The following is a 23,288-nucleotide window of genomic DNA, read 5'->3' on the forward strand; positions in this document are numbered from 1 at the left end:
AGGGATACTGTTGAGTTTATCATGGAGTGAGCTGCAGGACGGACACAATCAGTGGCCAGCCTGGGGGCTGGGGTACCCAGGGCCATGGCTCATGGCCTCATGGGTGCCTGTGAGAACAGACAGGCTGTTTCTTGCTATGTATCTCATCTTTCCTGGCTGAACTGATTTTTCTTCTTAATAAGAGCAATAATATTCCAAAAAGGAACTGCAGTCTTGAGGGCATGCTGCTGGGGAAGTGGATGGGTCCCTGGGGTCATATCAACTCAGCAAAGACTAGTCCTTGTGTTTAGATTGCTTGGTGCACATCTAAGGGCTGGAACTATAGAGCTAAATCTTCCTTAACGTCTAATTATATTTTATGTGTTTGAGGAAAGTGATGTTTGGAAAGGGTCTTGTGTGACTACCCCACTAATACATGAGAACATTGAACAGCCGGCTGTCAGGGAAGACACACAGAGGAGGCTGAGACTGGCTTCATCTGCTCCTTGCTCCACGTCTCAACAGCCAGCCACCAGTTGGCTATCCTATTAGCTGCTCTTTTGATTCTGGCTATGAATGCAGAGTATCACTGAATAATATTTCCTAAGATAATAATAACAACATGATGATAATAATAGTAATAATAGCAGCTGACATATGATAGCATGCTAAGCCTATTACAGAATCCTCTTTTAAAGCACCATATAAAAACTATAAGCTAGGTGTTATACCCATTTTTACAGATGAAGAAACAAGGCCCAAGGAACTTAAAGTACTTGTTCAAGGTCTCTCACCTGAAAACCAGAGAACAAGAAGAAAACTAGCTCTAGGCTCCTGAATCTGGGCCCTTAAGTTCCATACTGTCTCCATAGCTTAAATACTACCGTTTTGGCTCCTTTCTTCTTCCTTTCTCTTTTTTCCTTCATTCCCTCTACAAATATTTTTCAAGTATCACCAATGTGCTGGGCACTGGGCTCAGTGCTCAGGATACAGGTATAATGAGATTGCAGCATCCCTGCCTCCATGGACATGAAAGCCTGGGGCTTAATTTCAGCTGGATAGTTAACATCGAAGGCAGCTCCAGTGCTGAATCTGCCTGACTCCTTGAGAAGTCAGCCATGTCAGCAGAAGGCCCTCCCCTCGTCCTGAGGCTCCCACAGCTCCTGGGCAATCTCTGATTGTCCTCAGTATGTGGGGAAGAAAAGCCCACCAACAAAATCCATGGTGTGGAATCCATTCCAGCTCACTCTAAGCAAGAGCAAGACTTCTCTCAGCACTGCCTGTAGCACAGCCCTGTATTTTAAAACATGGCTTTGTATTCAGAGAATTCACATACCAGCTCTTCCTCTTCATAGCTGTGTGACCTGGAGCAAGTTACTTAACTTCTCTGTGTCTCAGTTCCCTCCATTAAAGTGTGGATATAATAGTATCTACCTCATAGACAGTATGTGAAAATTACTGGGCTCAATCTATTTTAGCTCTTATCCTCTTGTGGACTGATATATTTATTCAACTAATATTAAATGAATGACTCCTATCTCAGAGGCCAAATTCAACCTTTATAATATTTATGATAAAGATTATTTCTATGGCTCAGTCATGATTTAATCTAAAGAAGTTAAAAGGAACTAGAATAAAGATCAAGTGAGGCTTTTGCAGACATAGACATAGCTCGGAAGAAGTGTTTTTAGATATAGTTTTTTCAATCTAAGGCATTTTGCTGACTTGTGAGGACTCCAGGCACTGGCTGCCAGCATAGAGGTTTCCAGAAGCAGGGAGGTGGGGCCTTGCTACATGACATGTCTCTGAAGCATCTCCAACATTTAGGAAGGTGAGGACCTGTTTCTCGAGGTCAACAGTTAGAGAACAAAGATCTTAACAATTTCAGTAGGTTTCCCAAGCCACAGCCCTTCCTGTTGATGCCAAGATATAGTTAATCCTCATTCCTTTGATAATTCATGAAGGATAAGATAGAGCTACTTCGTTCTCTTTAAATTTTCAGAGGTTCCGTTTCCTACAGTTATAGGTCCCTGGGGATGACAAGCTCTTGCTATAGTGAAATCCCTCTTATCTAGGGGCTCAGGGTGGGACAAGCAGAATAAATGAGGGAGGTGCCAATGTTTCTGAGGCTACTGCTGTGGTATAGTGTCAACGACACTGGATCAGGAGTCCCTGGCACTGGATATTTGGGTTCGAATATAACCCCCCTACTAATGAACTTTGCAGCCTTGGAAACAGCCCTGAATCTCTTAACCTGAAAATTATGATAGCTAAATTTCACTGGGTATTTATCATGTGCCAAGTATGCTCCAAGGTCACAAGTACCACCTAAGGCTGGCACTAATATCATCCCACTTTATAGATGAGGAAATTAAGTCTTAGAGTGGTTGGGAAGCTGGAGTTAGGATTAAACCCATGGAGTCTCACTCTAGAATTCATAATCTAATCTCTTCACTGTCTCTTACTATCCAATGAGGGGAGGGTTATTTAAGGATTAAATGTTTTCAAAGAGTCTGGTACACAGCTAGTATTTCATACAGGTTGATGTTGGTCTTTGTTTTCTTCCTACTCTGAGATCTCATGCATGCTCCTGCCAGCTGGGGTGCTGAAGGAAACAGACTGAGCATAGCTGGACCATGGGATGATGGAGGGGGTGCTGCATGGGACAGCCACAGGGACCATGAAGAGGGGGCCTTGTTCAACTAATAGTGCACACTGGGTACAGACAGAATCTGGGAAGAATATTCAGAATGTGGGAGGTTATGAGAAAGGCACCAAAGACTGCTTAACAGATGAAAATGTGTAAGATCACTAAGAATAATTTTTTTTTCTGGTATTAATGCAATGACAGGGCCTTCTTTAGCTCAGCAAATAACTTTTCTAGAGCATAGAAAAATGGCCTGCAACAGCTGTTTGATTCACAAATGTTTACTGCATTTATTATGTGGCAATAAACAGGCACAAAAAGAATAAGACACAGTTGCTCCGATGGAGGGGCTTATTGATTGGGGGAGAGAAAAAGATGAGTAAGTCACAATTAATAATTATAATGATAATAGCTAACACTTTCTGCCTTCTCCCATGTTAAATGCCTCCTAAGTATCAGCTCATTTAACATGCGTAGAAACTCTCTGAGGAATAAATGTATTGTTACTCTACCCGTTATGTGAATGAGGAAACTTAGAAGTTGAGTAGCTTCCCCAAGGGGGCGGGCTTTGGATACATCATCGACTGTCTGACTCTAGGGTCCTTGCCTTAGCCGTCACCCTTAGGAGGGCAGAGGGAGAAGGAAGGTGCCGCCTGGAGAGGCAGAAACGCCAGATGCCCTGTGCAAGGAGTAAAGGGAATGCTTGCTGCTTTAACAGGTAACCCCTGGAATGTCAGTACTTATGGTAATAGGAGTTTCTTTCTTCTCACTTCTTATATAAAGTCCAAATGGCAGTAAGGTAGGGACAGGACAAGGGATGAAAGTACAGTTATTAAGGTTCCTGGGTGGGTGTAGGCTCTGCTCTCTTTAACACGTGCTCCCCAGATTAACCTTGACATCTGCCAGGAAACTAGGAAGAGAAAGAGAGCATGGAGGATCTCATAAGAAGGGGCAGTCCTGGAAATGATACCTATCACATGGCCTCTGCCCTTGCTCCATTGGCTCAAGCTCAGGTGTATGGCTCTAGCTAGATACAGGAGAAAGGGGTAGGGAAAGTGGCTTAAAAATGTGATCCCTGGCTGGGCAGCCACCTACCAGCAGCAACTATCTATGGAAAGAGAATATAGAGCTTGGTGGGCAGCCATCTTGGCCACAAGATGGCCTATAGAAGCCGCAAGCCCTTCTGTATTACTGAAATAAAAGGAATATGGAGAAGTAGCCAGAGAAAGAGAGACAGACAGAGAGACAGACAGACACAGAGACAGACAAGGTCCAGATGATAAGGGCTATTTGTGCCAAGAAGCTAAGGAGAACTTTTTCTTGACAACAATGAGAGTCTCTGTCAATTATAAGCAAGAGCAGATTGGTGTGTTGGGAAAACCACTCTGGCTGTGAGTAAAGATCTGATTTAAGAGAGAGGAAATTGCGGCTAGGAAGCCAGTTAAATGTGTGCTGCAATAATCTGGGGGAGAGACGCTGAGGCCAGAAGTGAAACAGCTGTCGATGGGACAGGGAGAGACAGGAAGATATAAGAAATGTCCTATTGTCTGGATTTCTTTATATGAAAGGCTGTCTGACCCCCATCTCTACCTTTCCTGAATGCCCACCCCCAGTTCCATGTCTCATGAATGCCCTCCCCTCACCTCCACTTCTCACCATTGCCCCACCTCCACCCCCACTCCCACTCTGGTTCAGTTTACCTGCTTATCAGCCTCAGATTGGAGTGCAAACGCCACTTCTCCCTGATTATATCCTTCACTTCTGTCCCAGGTCAGGTCCCTTATATAAGCACTCATGTTAGCTCGTGTCTCCCTTTCATAGCACTTAGCCTTTCTTCATGTGATTATTTGGTCCGTATGCCCACCTTTGATTTATAGGACTTCTCATTGGAAGAAGAAAATCTGGCATATTCTCTACTGAATACCTAGTGCCTAACTCAAACCGAGCAAGCCCTCACTACATATGTGTTAGATCAATGAATGAATTAAGGAGTGAGTCATAGGATTTGGAGACTTGTAGCGTGTTGGGGAAGAGCTAGCCATGATTCTTAGGTTGCTGGGTAGATGAGTAGTACCTTTTCATGATTAACGATGGGTTTTGTTCTCCACAAAGTATTCTCCCATAGTGATTTTGCAGAGGGTCGTGTCTTTTCTGCTGAAATTGAATGACTATCCAACATATCCAAATCCTCAACACATTGAGGATTCTTACTCACCCCCAGGCACTCACAGTTTAGTGTTAAAAATATGTGTGGTTAATCAGCCACTCAGGGAGGACCATCAGCACACAGGCCCATAAATGAGGTTGGGGAGCCTCAGGATGCCCCCTTTATAGATTTCACCCCTCCCTTCTGTGGTTTCTCCTTTGAAGTGATTTGTATGACACTGGGAAATGCCCCATCCATAATGAATAGACTTTAATAATTGAGTGGTAGCAATTTAACTCTATCTGAAAGTTAAGTTCTGCTTTCCTTTCCAAGATCTGGGGCCCAAATCAGGCTGCTACTCGCTCTGTTCAGATGAGATGATGAAAAAGGTAAAAAGACTCTAAAAACTGGAAAACATCAAATGTCAGACATAGGTGCAAATAACCACATAGTAACTGTAATGTTACTTTTTAAAAACTGAGCACATCTCTAGTCAAGATACTGAAAGTCACAGCAGCTTGTTAAATGGAATTGGCAGCACAACCCTCATCTTGAAGATCCTGATGTGAGCCGCACTCGGTTCCTTATTTTGTTACTTTTCCTTTAAGATATTGTAAGCCCATTTTCAACCAGTTTTGAAAGATTCGATTAGAGGCATTATCCTTCAGATCATTTCGTTGTGCTATTGTCAGAGAAAAACAACATCTTCAAAGATGTGTAGACACATGGGTAATTCCACTGAGAAAGAAACTTGCTTTGGATCAAATTATTTTCCTGTGCTATTTAAACGTTTCCTTCAAAATTACTGTTTAGGCTAGCATTTCTCACATTCCATCTGCAATTTCCCCATCCCAGCCTTTGATAAAAATCAGATGGAAATCTTGGTGCCATTAGAACTGCACACAGAATATTAACTCAATTTAGGAAATTTTCTTCTAATTAGATTTAATCTTCTTTGTCACCTCTTCAACATCAAGATAAGAAACATGATTGGGTCACTTTTGGCTTTTTTGGGCAGAAGTTGAATAAATATTTGTTAAACAGATGAATAAATGAAGGAATGAATGATTTGGGTTCTTCCAACATTCTAGGTTGTGGAATGGAAAGAGAATTGGTTTGGGAATCAGCCAGATAAGGGTATGAATTCTACTTCTGCTACTTGCTACTTCACTTTCTTCAGGCCTCTGTGGGCTCTCCACAGTGAAAAATGGGGCAGCCCAAGAAAATGGCTGTATTAGCTTCCTGTTGCTGCTGTAACAAATTACCACAAACTGAATGGTTCAAAAAAAAAAAAAAACCCACAAATTTATATTACATTTCTAGAGGTCAGAAGTCCAAAATGGGTCTCACTCAGCAAAGATCAATGGGTCTCACTCAGCAAAAATCAAGGGCTATGTTCCTTCTGGAAGCTCCAGGTGGAGAATCCATTTCCTTGCCTCTTCCAGCATCTAAGGGCTGCCCACATTCATTGGTTCTTTGGCTCATGGTACTCCCTCCATTGTCAATCCAGCAGTGCAGCATCTTTAAATTTCTTTCTGACTTTTCTGCCTCCCTCTTCCATCTAAGGATTCTTGTGATTACAGTGGGCTCATCTGGATAAGACAGGCTAATCTCTCCATTTTAAGGTCCTTACCTTAATCATATTTTCAAAATTCCTTTTACTATGTAAGCTATCATGCTTACAGGTGCCAGAAATTATGATGTGGACCTCTGGGGGGGGAGGGGGGTCATTATCCTGCCTGCCACAGTACCCTGCAGCCAATGGCTGCACTTATCAGATTTGTCCAACAGTGGTGGGAAGCACATCCATTCCTCTCCAGGGTAACAAAGATAATACATAAAAGTGCCCCCAGAGAGCTCCCCCACCACAAGAGCAGTAGCTGGTTGTCTTCTTGGAAGGAATCCAGTTCTGCCTGGGGGTGACTCACTGGTCTATCCACTGTGGGTGGTGGAACGGTCCGGGTTTTCCTTAGATTTTGTGAGACAGTGTCAATTCCACTCCAGCTTGATTGAGTATTTACATACATGGATGTGTACTTGGCCAAGTCTTTACTCTAATGGTAACCTTGAATTCAGTGCTGCACACCACCTATCAAATCTTGGTTGGGAGACCCACTCACCTGAGAGATGTGCAACCACATCTTTAAACTGGCTTCAGATTAAGCCAAACCACATCCTTTTGGCCCCAGAATATTTGCTTTCACTATACTTTGCTTTACTTTGGCACCATTAGTATATTAGGGGTACACCATAAGAAAAAGCAAATATGGTAATATTTGCATTACCATAACAGTTTTGTTGAGTATGTTCATACATTTCTTATGAGAAACCACAGAGAAATATTCCCCTGGGCTCAAAACCTAGTACTATTATGGTTTTCCTTAATAGCAACTGGTTTATTTCCATCAAATGAACACTCGTTCCCATGGCTGGTCATTTTGACTTATTTGGAAAATAAGGAAGCTAAGCCAAGATTGTTGTCCATCTTCAATAAAGCTTTAGAACATCATAGCCTGCATTATATATGCCAACTTATTTTCTTACCCTTGTTTTTTCTCCCCAGTTCCTTCATCTGTTTCACATTTTAGTTCTTATTATAATATCTGTAAGCCCAGAATAAGGCATGGTAAAATTTTTTTTATTTTTGAAGATTTTTTTTTCTCTTTTGTGAGACACATGCTCCTGACACATTCTCCTTTGTTCCAGGAACAAACAAATGAAAAAAACATGAAAGGAAACATCATCAGTGCCAATGTTTAAACACTGACTCACAGCAGAACTGAGTTTAGCACCATCATAAAGATGGGAGCTTATGTTGATAATATGAAAACAAGTCTCTAATGCTTTGTATGCTGAATAAACTAAGATTATAAATGCCAGAATTCTAAATGGCTTCCTTGCCATTAGCAGATTACTTGGCACTGGAATCCATTTCTTTTCTAAGGGATATTTAGCTTTTATTATATCTGTACTCATGATCAAAAGACATCAGCAAATTTTGCTATAGTGATTGAAGATACTCCTATTTAGGCATTCCTAAAGCTTCAGCTCTTTGCCTTCCTGTTTTTTGTATGTGAGCTTGTCTTCTCAGAAAGAAAAATAGAAATGTGCTTTATATTACGTAAGGTTTTGAGAAATGTTGAAAGCCAAGTTTTTAAAAAATCAGTGTTAGCATAACCTCCAGTGAAAATATATTCAAGTTAGACCCAACCATAAGGGTTCATCTCTGAGTTCATCAAATCACAGAATCAGCAACACTGAGAACTTCTCAAAAATCAGACTATATATCAGGACCTTCTCTTGCTTATATCTAACCCATAGAGTCCAGAATATAGTATGTTTTCAATAAATACTTGAATTAATGAGTAACACCTTTCAGTCTTAGAAAGACTATAGACTTATACTCCCACCCCAGTAGACCATGACTGGTACATAGTGCTTGCCATGTGGCAGGCATGTAATATGTACTGAGTGACTGGCTCTGAGATACATCCACACCCTGAAAGAAATTTCTCCCACCCCTGAACTCTAGAGCATCAACTTTTAATTCCATTATTCTCCCCCTTGTCAAAAACACACCTGACAGATGACATTTGCATGTGCAACAACCCTCATGAGTACACTTAGGTTTATGTGTAATTCCCATTGTCCTAGTACAATCTCCATCTACCTCTCTCCCACTCAAGAAAGTAAATCAGAATACAAATGAATAAGGATGTCATTAATATGGGAACAATCTAGAATCCATGGCAATTTATTGAAAAGGTAACTCATCCACCATTTTGGCATTTCAAATAACAGTGGTACAGGACTGTAAGGCATCTCACAGTGATTGACACCAAGACTGACAATGCTTCGGGACAGAAACTATCTCTGAGACCCACTAAGTCCTAACATATCACCTTGGAGACCTTCCCAAACTCCAGAGAAACCATCCCTGAGGCTCACCCTATCCCCAACACAGTCATCTCTATGAGCTCTTCTGTCCACATGAGCTTCACCAGAACCACACAGATCATCCCTCCTAATGGACATAGATCTCATATAGGAATCTCACTGTCACCTGAGCATCCCTCCACTTTCACCATAATGATATCGAGGAAGAGGACTCACAAGCAGCCAACTTACCACACCACCACCAGCCGAGTGCACGAGCACAGACATCCCTTCTCTGAGGTTGGCAACTTCAAAGAGCATCATGTAGGCTGTGACGAAGTTCATGGGGAATGCAGCAGCTTCAGAGAAGCTCATGTCATCTGGGATCTTGTAGACAAACTCTACAGGCGTGCAGACCACCTCTGCCCAGGCATTGTAATTGACAAATGCCATGACACGGTCCCCAATCTGGATAGATATAAGGAAGCACTGGGTTAGTAGAGGTTTTATAACCTTTTTTGAGGGATTTCTCAAATAATAATCTGATGAAAACTATAGATTCCTTCTCAGAAAAAAAAAACAAAACCCTCAAATATGCACACCCTCACCTGCCTCCCAATTTTAAGGCATTTGTGGATGCTCTGAAGCCCATCTATGAAAACTTTCCAGGGGCTATGGGAGCCAGGTTCTCTACTTCTCTTCCTGAGCATAAATACAGTGTACATCACATCACACACTGTGGAATGTTAGTGTTGGAGGATCATTTCACTGACTTAAGCTCTCATCTAATCTCTCTGTTTTGGAGCTGGGGAAAACTGAGCCACAAGGAAGGTTAAAGGGACAAGGCTAGGCGTAAAACTGCTCATTTGGTCTCTGCCACCCCATACAGATTCCCTGACAGGCTAGTTCATTGTAGTATTTGCGTCAGAGTTTAGCACTGAATTCCAGTCCCAGTGGATGTGAACCTGGTGCATCAGAAGAACCATATAAATCTAAGTGCAGGTGACTAAACAAGAGTAACCAGGCTGAGAGTGAAATAGGAGCATGCCACCAGGTGTGAGGAACCGCTAACATTTATCGCACGAGTACTATATAGCAGACATTGTCCTAAGGATATCACATGTTTCCATTCATGTAATCTTTACAAAACCCTGGTTAAGGCATGGCTAAATAGTGTGTTCTTTTTTATATTTACATCCAGACACTATGCAAAAAATATAAAAATAAATAGATAAATAAAAAGAGCAGTCATCCCTTTAAAGTGGTTATGATAGTGTGCTAAGTTTTTTCATAGCATATCATTACTAAAGGAAATACAAATAAGTGAAATAATACTAACAGCTTGTAGGAGCTGCCAAGTGCTAATTAAAGTGAACCATTCTGCTATTTGATTATGTTAGTGGCTTGTACTATACTTTCAAATATAATATTCAAATTGTTGTAGTCATAGTGAATTCTTAATAAATTAATGGCTTTCATATATTTATGTGTTTTAGTTTATATATATTTAAAATTGATTCTACTGCTTTAATTTCTTTGTACCTTAGCACATTTCTCTTCTACCCCTACTCAACAAACAACAAAAGCCTCCTATGAGAAGGGCTCTGTAAGAGTCCCATATTACAGATAAATGATCATAGATTTTACAGACATTTAAATTGACACAAAGATTAAAGCACCCGCCCAATGTTATGCAGCTAGAGAGCAGCTAGGCCAGGATGGAAAGCTAGGTAGGCTGACTCCAGATACCAATAATTAATTCATCATGCCTAAGGTAAGTGCTATCAAGAAGACATGAAGTTATTAAGGGTATACAACAGGGGAACCTACCAAGTCTGGGAATGTTAGTTTAACTCTTTAAGTCTCAGTTTTCTCAGCTCTAAAATAGGTATAATATTAGGAAAAGGTCCTTACGAAGATTAACTATCATAATATGCATGCAATGCACTTGGCACGGTGCATGCAAAATGAGGAAAGAACAATCAAGTTATCTCCTAAAAAGAACAGATTGGTTCCTGATCTCATGGAATCCACAGTTTAACGATCAAAAGCCAAATACAGACTCATATTTCACGAAGCAGAATGGATAGCTGTCTAATGAAGAAACTGATGGAAAGGAGAGTCTGTCCCGCTGGTAGTGAGTGTCTTAATCCCTGGGTGGGTTGAAGACCAAATGACGAATGCTGGGACTATTGTCTTAAATGCAATGGCTTAGACCAGAGGATCACTGAGGTCTAACACTGTCATCCTCTTTTGCATAGAATCTTGAAAACCCAAAGATATAGACTCAGTACCCCAGAGTGGCCTCCAGTATAAACACAGAGTGCAGTGAAGAGAGTATTACAGATACCTTGATGGACAGTGATGGTCATTGCCATCACAGTAAGGCTGACTGCTTCATGCTACTCATTCAACTTTGCTCCATCTTTTTCCATTTCATTATAAAAATGGAAAAAGTAGCTAAGCCATCCTAATCAGCCCCAGTCTCAGAGTCCAGAGATAGGTAAGTTAAAAAATAATCCAATTTATTTTATTATTTGATTCTATTATGAAAAAAATTACTGGTGGGCAATGGAGCCCAAATTATTCCTTTACGACTCTGCCTCGGGTAACAATTTTTCAAGCCTCTGTTGCAATTGATCAACCAAGAGAATTGTTCAGCATGCTGCTGCATGGAATTCCATCTCCAATGTGATCGAAAACCCTAAGTCAAAATTATAGAGGGAATATTAGTATTGGTTTTCTCCAAAATCATACCCTGACTAGAAACCTGTAGGTGGTTTCTTTTATTTGTGCCTCTGAAAGTCACTGGAAGGGAGTGGGAGGTGAAGGGTAGGTTTGACAATAAGCAAGCCAGAGCAAACTAGCAGAAGAAAGATCGTATATAAGGTAATATATAGATAGATAGATAGATAGATAGATAGATAGATAGATAGATAGATAGATATAGATATATATAAAATCAAGCATAGTAAATTCTCCCTTTAAAGCAAAGCCAACAACAACCCTACCTACTGTTAATATTCTAAAATAATAGGTTATCTAATGCTCAGGATTAATAGAATTTGTAGTATGATCTTGTCCTTTGGGATGGTGTGGAGGAGTGAAAAGCAGATAATATTTCTTATATGCAGCACTTTCAGAGAGAGATAGTGCTGCCTCTGGTTATATTGCTTACCTGGGGACAGAAAATGTGAAGTCATATGAAAGGCAAAAAAAGGGCACTTACTTTTTCTTTCTCAAACGTCTTCTGCTCTATTATCTAGAAACCATTGACAGAAAGACTGATGGGTGGGATGAGATTTCCAGAAATTTAACATAACGAATTTGGATCATATTGAGGCTCAGATATACTGAGACTAAGCAGCAAGCTCAAATTCAACTCCAAGGGCATTTTGGCATTGCATTTTATAGGATTTTTCCTCCGGTGTTTAGTACTGCGTTTGCAGATTGGGAGCAAGAGTCAAGATCATAGGATTTTAAAAAGAGAAAAAAGGCTCTGATAACTTGAATCCAGGTTCAACTACTACTTACCACCTTTTGGACTTCGCAGAAAATTACTAAACTCTTCTGCACCTCATCTCTAAGGAGACAATAACAATCTTTACCACAGGCTTGCGGTGAGGCTGAACAAAGATAACTTGCCCATGTTTCTGGTTATAGTGGATTCTCAAATGTTAGCTCCATTCATGTCTCCCTGGGGAAGTACTTGTAAGCGAGAGCTCTTTTACTTGATATCCATGGTTTTTCTGACTCCAAACTACTGAAATTCTGTGCAATTGATTTGCCCACAGTTTTTTCAGTTTTTACAGAATGGATTCTATTTTATTTGCATTTTATTGGTAGGAAGAGTCATACATCTTTTCACCAATTAATTTTTTTTTTATTTTGGAGAATTTTGAACATATAAAAATGTAGTCAGAAAGACATAATAACCCTTCTTATATATCCATTGCCCTACTCCTAAGTCCATCTACCAATGGCCAGTTTTGTCCCATTGTCAGATACTTCTATCCTTAGGCTTTAAAGTCATCATTCAAAAATGCCACCTCGCCAATGTCTGAAATAATGGTTTATAAGTGATCATTTAGATGCATTAGTTAAGTAGATATTTAAAGGAATCAAATTATAAGATACAGAGGTTATTTCTCCCCAACTTTTGTATTTTGTAATTGATTTTTGAGCCTGAGGTGATGGGAAAATGAAAGCCTTGTTGGGAGAAGGGAGTATGCACAATTAATTAATCCAAGGCCAAATGCTTTTATTTAATAGCTGTATAATATGAATAAAAGAGAGGACAAGATTTCCTTTGGTCACCAGACTGTTGCCAAGAGCCTCAAGACAGTACACGAGAAAGGCATGAAACATTTGAAAAGTCCTATCATATACAAACATTGCTATAAAACCAAACAGTAAGACATCAATAACAATATGTCATAGATTATTTCAAGCATTTTCACATAACTTTTATTATGTCAGTGGATTCCAGTCAAAACATTACCTCATATCCTTTCACGCTGTCCCCCAGAGCTTCAACAATCCCAGAACATTCAAAACCTGGTACCAGGGGAGTCTTGGGAGGGTTGTCGATATTCCCTTGTCGCACCATCAAGTCAATGAAGTTTAAACCACTGTGAACAGCAAATGTGAAAAGAGAGAAATTCAAAATGAGATCCAAAAGAAAGCACTGGCCTGGCTTTTTCTCTCTTCCCTACCCTTCCCTTTCAGGCTCCCCCCGTTCCTCTCTCCTTCCTTTTTCTTCTTTTTTTCTTTCTGGAAAAGTATGCCTAATAGTAGTGGCACTTAGCTCAATGTCACCAATAAAGCAAAACTCAATTATCTCTATTGACAAGCAATGCTTTCCTGGCAGTTAAAATAGCAGTTGCAGAGTTTACATTCTAATTTGAAAGATAGCCCCTTTGCTCTCTCTCAGAGCCTTAGTCTTACTTTAAAAACATATATTGACTAGCCTGATCATTAGCCATTCCAGCACTTAATTGTGGGTAAAAAATACACTAGGAAGAAATTATAAGAAGATATATGGAAAACAGCCAGACACAATGGCCATTAGCCAATCTATGAGAAAGAGAAAAAAAGATATAATTTAAAAGGTCTCGAACCAATCATCACACCTAAATCATCACACAAAGTTACACCAGCACTGTGCCATCAACATCCCCCATATGGTGAATATGAGGCATCAAGAGACAACATTATATCCAGCTGGAGGAGGGTGACTTGAAGAAAAGAGATCAAAGACATGAACCAATGGATATGGGAATGATGAGGATTTGTTTCAGAATGTTTAATTATCTCTGGATGAGAGAAGTTATCAGGTATTTTCTACTAACACATTACTTTTGAAATAAGAAAATTATTACATATGTCAAAGTCATTGCCTTAGAAAATGATATACTTGCTTATAATGATGCTACCAATACTTCGAAATGTGTGTTTTTTAAGAGCTACAATTGAGAATTGCATTTAACACCCAATTACTAATCAAATGAGAAAACACATCCCATCGAACATGTATTTTTTTCCACCAGGTGTGGTTCTAATATCCTTCCTGTTTTCGTAAGCCACAATCTAAGAAAGACTCAGTTATGGAAACCAAAGTCCTCGTTCTGGCCCAAAGCCCACTAGCATCTGACTAAAGCTTCTTAAGTACAGCTTGCCTATTTCTTCCTTGGCCTCTTTGAAGCCAAAGGAAGCAGCTAATTACACCTGGTCTCAACTCATCAGTCTCATTCATAGAGAATTTATTTTGGTGATGAGCATAGCTTCCTTGAAAAATAGTTTCAAGAATCACCACCTTATTAAGGTTTTCCTGGCTACAAATCAGGCAGGTTTTACATATTGCCCCATTGGAGTACCTTTAATGTATGCCCTCCTTGAAGGCAGCTGTATGCCTTATATTTCTTTGCCTCCAGAGTGCCTGGCACAGTAACATAGTAAGTACTCAAGTAACATCTGCTGAATGAAGAAATATGAATATTCAAAAATGTGTGATGCCAGTTTATATACTAACTCCTTTTAAAAAGTGGTCAAGGGATGCTCAGAGTAATGGACACATTCGTGAAATGTATGTGTAGACTTTCAAAGATCCAACTTTGGAGGTTAATAGTTATTGGGTCATTCATTAACCAAAATGTTCTCCAATAACATGGCCAGGTTGTAAAGAGTTTGGGAAGACCCGGGCATGAATACCAATTCCATCATTTCTACCTGTGTAACTTTGGATAAGTTACTTAACTTCTCTAAGTTTCCATTTCCTCATCTGTAAAATGGATGTTATGATAGTAACTATCTCACAGAATTCTGGAAGGAATTGATATTGCTACATATATAGGAAGTACTCAATAAATGTTAGCTAGCCTTTAAATTCGCAACTTCTGTTAAGAAGGAAGAAGTATGTGATACATTTTAGGAAGACTCCCATTAAAGAAGGATAAAAAATAGTTTCAGAGCTGAAATGGGAAAACTTCAGCTATGTAGAAGTTTCACTTCTGTGAAATAGGCCATTTTCCAACACAATGAAATAAAACATCACTGTATAACAATAAAAAGAATTTCTATGTTCCAAATCAAACACAGCATCTCATCTCACGTATATTTTAGCTCACTGTGTTTTCTTTTGTGTGAAAACCTGATTTCCCAAGACCGTGATGGAGAAATGCCAGAAGAAATTACTTGACAGTTCTGTAAACATGCTAGCCCCTGGCGAAGGCTTCATCTCTGACATTCATTACGCTGCTTAGTAGGCCTGCCTCCAGTCTCCATCCAGCATAGAACGGGCACGGTGGTGGTAAACTGAGATCCTGCTACCCAATTCCAGTGAGAAGGGATAACACTCACTTTATAAAAACCTGTAGCATCCCATTTCCTCAGTAAGGCATGCAGCGATTTCATCAGGGTTACAGAAAGAAATGTGAAGCAGATATATCCTGGGGGTCAGTGTTTATCTCAACACAAAGAAGAGGTGAACGATTGTTAATGGGGCACCTTTATGTGTTATACCAGACCTGTTTCACGGTGCCTGCCCACACACCTCCGCTTAATATGGATATAGTTAGCATTTACTGAGATATGCTTACTGCTTTGCTTTTGTTATTTAAAATTCAATGATACTCCTATGAGGTATAACTATCATAGCTACTTTTCAGATGAGGAAACTGAGACTCAGCAAGATTAAGTAACTTTCTTAAGGTCACATCTTTAGAAACCGTCAAAGTCAGGATTTGAATTCAAGCAAATTCTAGAACCCAAGCTATTACACACAGCACATACTACTTCTTTATGGGAACTTAAATCACCATCCTTGTTGAAGAGGTACATGTCTAAGGTACCATGTTTATAACTCCTTATCTCTTTGACAGCCGGTGGACCCAATTTTGGAGGGGTGACCATTCATAATCTAAGCAAAAAAAACCTTCCTTGGCATGAATTAAATGAGCTAGTCTACGAACTGGATGTTTCCTCAAAAACTATGCACTGGGAAATATGCAGCAAGTGAACAACTTAGTATGCGAAAGGATGTCAAAAGATAGAACTGAGATTGAGGGACCTAGTTGACCCGCGCTTTGGGGAAGCATAAGTGAAAAAGCCAGTCGGTAGGGGAATCACAAAAGTAAAACCACAAAGAGCAGTAGAGTCCACCCAACAGCCTGAACCAGGGTGAGATTTTACAAGTTTCGCTGCTGAATTACCAATAATGGGAGGGTCCAATCTCCACACTTGATGAGGCCCAGTCCCAGTGCCTCCTGCTCTCTCCTTTCTAAGAGTTTTATTTTTGTTGCTTCACATGTCTTTATAATAGGACCTCTTGGTTTGGGTTATGTGTGTGGTCTCTGTTGCAGAAAACCGAAAGATACAAGCTAAAACAAATACCATAATCAAGAACCCTAAAGCACCCACTAGACTGACATGATTGACCTCATTGTTTTTTCAGACAAAACAAATAACATTGTTTAGAGACAAAAAGTTATTTGCCCAAGACCCCACAAACAGTGAATGGTGTAAGCTATGGACTTAAACTTGGGTCTGTCTAACACTTTTCTTTTCCGTCACGACAGGGAAAAAGCAGAGACATATCAAGCTATACATCTTCAAAACTATAGTTTCCTGTATTCTCTAAGGTAATTTGATTTTCACCTGGAAATTTTTGGGGGGTGGCAAATGACTACCTGATGACTCAGACCGACATAGCAGGTGATATTAAGATGTCCCTCTTAGCCAATTTTTATACGGTTCTTAAACATTTGAGATTTTTGAAAAAAATAATGCTGGAAAGTGCTTCACATAATGTTTTTCTAGGTAATCCTATTTTTTCCTCCAGGATTGGTATAATTTTACTAAATAAGCCTTATTTTTTTCCTCCCATACCAAATTATTAGTCAAGGGCTAGGCTTAAAGGGTTATTACTGAGACATAGCCTTCTGAAAAAATGGAGGCAGGGGTTTGAGAAAGGGACTCTGAAAAACTCAAATCACAGGATGAGGGATATGATAGAAGATACAAGGAAATTTGGGGACAATTTCTTTAAATAATAATACTCTTACATTTGCATAGCATAATGCAGTTTACAGTGTGCTTTCATATACATCCCATTAAACCTTGTAACAATTCCAGAAAGACAAGAAGTGCAGATATTATTATTCCCCTTAAATAGACATGAACTTGGAGATTCAGAGAAGGGAACTGACTTGTCGAAGACAACGCAATTAGTACCTGGCAGAACTGAGACTTGAATTAATGTCTTCAAACTCCTTGCTTATTGTATAGCCCACGACATTATGAAATCTCAAATGCAGTAAATCAAATGTTATTAAAAATCATTGCTTTCAAGATTCAGGAACAAGACTAAAAGGAAATAGTGAAAGGAAACAGATGCAGAGTGCAGGGTCCAGGTCCTATGCTGCCATCAGTGAACTGCGGGGCTTTGGCAGAGTCTCTGAAGCACTCCCATCTCTCACACTCTGGTCACTTGATGGTTCTTTGTCCTGTGAGTTCTGCTTCAAAGATTATCAAAATCAAAGCTTAGGTAGGGAGGGACAGATACTTGGTGTTCTTGATGAAAGATACTGACTTGGGATACTTATATTCTATCTAGAAGCTGAAGTAAGGCAAGCTAGGCTTGGCCACTATACTTTATTTTCTGTTATCTATTAAGTGATGGATGTCAACCTTGTGAAGTCTCATGAGACATTTAGCTGTTTTCATTTTGTGTCCCACTAGTATTCTAGTAGTCAATCTGCTAGAGTATACAAGAGTCATCATCTCCCCTTATGATGATGCTACATGTTAGGGATTATGTATGGACCATTATAATCTCCATTTTGTGCAAGAGGAAGGTGAGGCCTAGAGAAGATAAAGCACGTTTTGCAAATAGGTACCAGAACTGGGGTATGAGCCCTTTTCATATGACTTCCAAGCTTGAATTTTTGACTGCTAGGCTGTCATTCTGTTATCTATAAATCATGGTAGGCTTCTACCATGTTGTGGTTTGGGGTCTATTAATTTCTTTTGGATACACTAATAATATTAAAGAGAACACAAATGATTTCTTAAAGGACACCACTAAGTGGATGACAGAACTAGCCCAGCTGTAGTTTATTAATTTTCTAATTTGAGGTAAAACTGACCCAAAGAAGAAAAGCAAAGAAGAGATGATAAACATGGAAAGAGTCTCTCGTCTTTTATTCTTCAGGTGAAAGGAGAGCAGGGGCTGTTTCTATGAAAGGGTATGTTTTGTTTTAGGTCTCTTGCCATCTTGTTCTTTCCTCAGGTTGTCAGCATCTTCAGCACTGACCATGGGTACCCAAACCATTGTCAGACCATTGCACAAAGAACAGTGTGAGGAAAATCACCCTCTTCCAGCAGCCTTCTTCTTTACCGATGCAGATTAATACAGCTCCAGCATGTATTTTGATCTCACACTCAACAGCAGTTCCAAGGCTTGCCCCATCACTGGTTCAATTAAGAGATAAATGGCCAAAAAAATAACCTTCAGAAACCCATTACTTACTGAAGGGATATTGTTAGGCAAATTCTTTGTTACAATGTATTTTTGCTTCTTCATGAAGACAGAGGAATTTTCTTCAAATCCTAGTGCAAGGGTTGGTTATTCGGAACTTACAGGCCCGGTACAGTGTATAAACTGATTATATTTCTTTCTTGACATTGGCTATTAGGAAGTTTTGAGCCAAATTGGTACCACCTCACTCCCTAAACCGCAGGGCTTTAGTCATTCATTCTCTATGTTATCCTAACACTCATCTTCCTCTTAATTTTCTGAATGTCCTGGAGTTTCCATTTTTTTAAATCTTAAATTCTATTACAGTGATTCTCAAACTTTATTGTGCATCAGAATTTTCAGGAGGGCTTGTTAAAACACAGATATTTGGGGCTCCATCCCTGAGTTCCTAACTCAGTAGGTCTGGGGTGAGGTCCAAGACTTTGCATTTCTAACAAGTTTTCAGGTGATGCTATTGGTGGTGGTCTAGGGAACACTTAGAGAATCGCTCCTGTATCATTTTTTTAAAACGATTTCAACTTCTTTTTGGAATCAGGCAAGACAAAAATTAATAGATGATTATTAAATAGATAGCAAAATGAAAAGCCCTCTCATCCTCTAAGGCATTTGAATTTTTCGATCCTACTCCAAAGGATGTTATTTACTCTTGTTAAATGTGGTCATATCTATGGTCTTATTCGATTAGATTCATCATTCCAAATTGCCTGGCTCTTTCTTGGATCTTAATTCTTTTCATCCGAAAATTTGGCTCTTCCTTCTGCATTTGTATTCTCTGAAAATGTAATTATCATTGACTTCTATGTCCAAATTGCTGATAAAAATATTGGATAAGTTGACACATTCGTGGTTACTAGGGTATTTATAAAGACCATGAAAGATGCCATGCAGGGAATTTAAAACACAAGACTAGCTGACATGTTTTAAGTTTCTTCAAATCATGAACTCTTATGATTCTATGAAATAGCTCTAAGATACTTTGAACTCATATGTTACAAGTACTTAGTAAAGACCATAGGACTCATTGTGTATAATGGCAGTTAATTCCCCTCCCCTCATAGCAATGATTGCTGACCACATGGGGTGCAGCCTGACTGAGCCTCTAGCACAATCAATTTTCTGGATGCATGTCAGGATTATCATGGTGTTTGTTTATTCCTTTTTTTTCTCTATATGTGCACAACCTGGCCCCAGCTCTGAGAGTCTTTCTAGTCCAGCACACACACTCATGTGCCATAGGGTTGAGAGAACTGCTCTAGTAGCCCAGTGTCAACTGTACCCATGAAGAAGAATGTTCAAGAAGAGATGGACCCCTTCTGAGAAGGGTTCTCACGCAGGGTTTGTGACTGTGTGAAGAGTTCTCAGGATGCTAGCAGACACTTAGAAACCCCCATTCTAATTTCTCTAATGATGGCACATGGTAATTATTTGCAGCTAGTAATTGTAATAGATAACTTTAATGATGTGCTTACTATGTATCAAGCATCATGCTAAGTGCTTTACAGGGATGATATCATTTAATTTTTATAACAACCATAACAATGCTAAGAGATGAATGATATTACCCACATTTACAGAGAAAAAAAATCGAGGCACATAGAGGTTCACAAAGCCAAGGTATAAAAGCCAGTGACGTGCCTCCAGAGGCTTTGCTCTCCTTTCAAGAGACCATCACTCAGTTTGCCCAGTTACAAGGAGGGGAAGTCTCAACTCATCCATCACACTGAACACTTGCTATACACTGAACATATAGCATGTACTGGATATCCAAGTTAGCAGAGGCTCAAAATTCCCATGGGGAAATAGAATCAGAAAGGCCCATTTCGAAGCAGCGGTTTTACAGAAGTATAGACCGAGTGCTCACATAGCCACCAGGAGAGGTGCACAAGGAAATCGTGAAGTCAAAAACAAAGTTTTCCCAAAGAATGGTTCTAGTGGTCCTCTGCAATCACCAACGCCGAATTTAATTCTCAGCTTTAGCTTTCTGGCTCCTCCTCAAGTGTGTTGCTTGACTTCCTTGGACTTCCAATTTTCTTATCTTAAATGTAATAGTAACAACTATGGAATGTTGGTGTGGATTGCCTATGTTAGTATATGTAAAACAGAGAACTTCACACACAGTAAGTGCTCAATAAGTGTAAGTAAGCTGTTATCGTCATCACCACCACATCACCATCACCCCCATCATCATCACACAGAGAAGGTGCCACAGGTCAGGTCTCCTGGGAAGCAGACTCTGAGACTGAGATTTGCATGCAGAAGGTCTGTTAGGGAGGGCTCTAGAAAACAACATGTCTATGGGTGTGCGGCAAGCTGAATTGAGTAAAGGAAGAAGTTGAATACTGATGTAGCAGTAAAAAGGACTCAATTTATCAATGGAAACCCCCCAAGCCAGGTTGAATCCTCAAGTCATCATGAATTGAGGCAAGGGGACTGGGCTTTTGTACCCTTGCATCAGCTAATCGTCAGATAAGAGCTGCCCCTGGAGAGGGATGTGTGCAAACTTGGGCAAGGAGGTGTCCTCCAGCTGAGGGCAATTCCTCAGGAGGGATGGAGCCATGAGTCTTCAACAGCCATCACTCCCAGCAGCTGGGAGAATGAGCACCTGGGTCCTAAAAGGCTCTTCTGAGTGGTGTGCCCATTATCCACTACAGGAGGGGTGGTGTCATCTCCCTTTCAGGGTTTTATTTCCTCACAGTCACCAAGCAGTTGTCACTGATGGTGGATATTTATAGAGCACCTTTGCACAGTGGTCCCTGAGGAGAAAAGGTCAAGGAAATCTGAGAACTAATGGTGGGAAGGCAAAAAGGAGAATGTGGCCTTAAAATTGGGACCCATAAGAATAAGAGGAAAGGGAAATGGGGGACTCGAAGGGATCAAAGAATCATGGAAGGGATAGAGACTAGAAAAAAAAAAGAGAAGGGTAAAGGCAGATGAACTGTCAAAATGCACACAGGAGTAGATTTTGAATGTTACCACAAAAAAATAAACGGGAACTATGTGATGGGAACTATGAAGGTGGTATCTAGCACTGTGGTGGTAATCAATTTGCAATTTATAAATTATCGAATCAATACATTGTATACTTTAGACTTACAAGATGTTACATATCAATCATATCTCAATAATGCTGGGGGCAAAAAGAGCCTTTTACATGGTCTTATAAACAATTCTCAGTTATTAAAAAATACATGCAGGATTGGTAAATTGCTTGGGGACATCCATGAAAAAATAGTAGCTCAAAGCTTTCTATGTGTCCATGGGAAGTCAGATTACAGAATGCTGGAGGAGACCCGGATACCAAGAGAACACTGTCAAAGCGAATACCCATGGCCAGCATCCATGGCAGCCTCTGCCTGCTCTAATGAAGAGCAAGAGGGGTAATGTGAGGCTTCATTCTGAGCAGGAGTGGCCCAGGAAGGTGTGTGCCTTTCTTTACTCTTCTGGAGACTTGCTACTGCTATATTCATCAGAGCATTTAACTCCGAATCCAAGTGGGGACAAAGAAGCAGGTGTCTGAGTCCTTTTCTCATTTCCTCAGAACTGAAGTTTTTGTTTTTGTTTGTTCATCTCAGCTGATAACTTGAAAATACCTAAGACAATAGGCATTGATGTCAGAAAATCTTGCTCCCAATTCTTTTCTTTGTTTGTTTGTTTGTTTAAGCTTCCATTTTCTTATCTCAAAGCTGTGAGAATAGACTGATACAAATCTGCTATGCAAGGAAAAAACACTCCTCTAAAACAAGGACACCTTTTATGCAAATCTCAAATGGCATTTCTTATTTGAGAACAGCCAGAATTGTCCTGGATGGACCTCAGGATAGAGAAGTCACCTGTGCTCCATCAGAAGTAGAAAGGAGTGTGTTATAGATACTCAGACTCTCTTCTCCCCATCGCTGGTCTGTGGCTCCTGACACTGTTTCCCTTGGTGTCTGGCTCCACAGATCCTGTGTCATACCCACCCTAACCACTATTTTAAATAAACAGACCTCTGCCGCTATACAAGACATATGAAGTTCTCTTACATGTTCGATGTTTTTCATTATCTACTACTTTACTTGTTAATAATGCTTGTTGTTGCCCCACCTGAATCCCTTTAGCCATAAAGTCTGGACTGATGATGGGGGCACCATAGCTCGGGAGAGAAAATATATTGAGGTCATACATCCAAATTAGTATTCAAAATACACTTCAATAGTATTTCAAACACAGAACAAAATAGCCAAGTAGATATATTGAGAATCTAAATATCAAGAGCTGGTTTTCAACAGAAACAGAAAAGCATGGCACAAATGGGTTCAAAACAAGTTCTCGCTGATACCAAGACTAATCGGTTGATTTCTGAACCTGGAGTTGTTTATTTATTCTCGACCTCTCCTGGGTACACAACAAGTATTCATTCTTAAGAAGTTTCCTGAAAAGGTTAAAATCTCTATGCTCCATGTTAAATGTTGACCAAGTCATTGACGTCAACCAGGTGCCTGGCAGTGATTGGTAATGTAAAATATTCAAATTATATTTAAATTCAGCAAACCCTCCCTGGTTTGGGGCTTGGCTCAGTACTAATGTTAAAATAGTGACAATGACATCTTTGTTTCCCAGGAGTT

General features: G+C 40.0%; 1 protein-coding gene across 2 annotated transcripts in view; it reads right to left on the reverse strand.

The window, feature by feature from the left end:
- The window catches only part of VAT1L (vesicle amine transport 1 like), a 137,581-nt gene that overhangs the window by 101,944 nt on the left and 12,349 nt on the right, over window positions 1–23,288 (reverse strand). For both annotated transcript variants that reach the window (XM_039888837.1, XM_039888838.1), the window contains exons 2-3: window positions 13,150–13,279; window positions 8,901–9,116 (exon numbers count right to left, since the gene is read on the reverse strand). In XM_039888837.1, the coding sequence (XP_039744771.1) occupies window positions 8,901–9,116; window positions 13,150–13,279 (346 nt within the window). The remainder of the gene's footprint in view (window positions 1–8,900; window positions 9,117–13,149; window positions 13,280–23,288) is intronic.

The sequence above is a fragment of the Pteropus medius genome, unplaced genomic scaffold (genome assembly GCF_902729225.1).
Source record: "Pteropus medius unplaced genomic scaffold, Ma_sr-lr_union100, whole genome shotgun sequence".
In the NCBI taxonomy this organism is placed as follows: Eukaryota; Metazoa; Chordata; class Mammalia; order Chiroptera; family Pteropodidae; genus Pteropus; species Pteropus medius.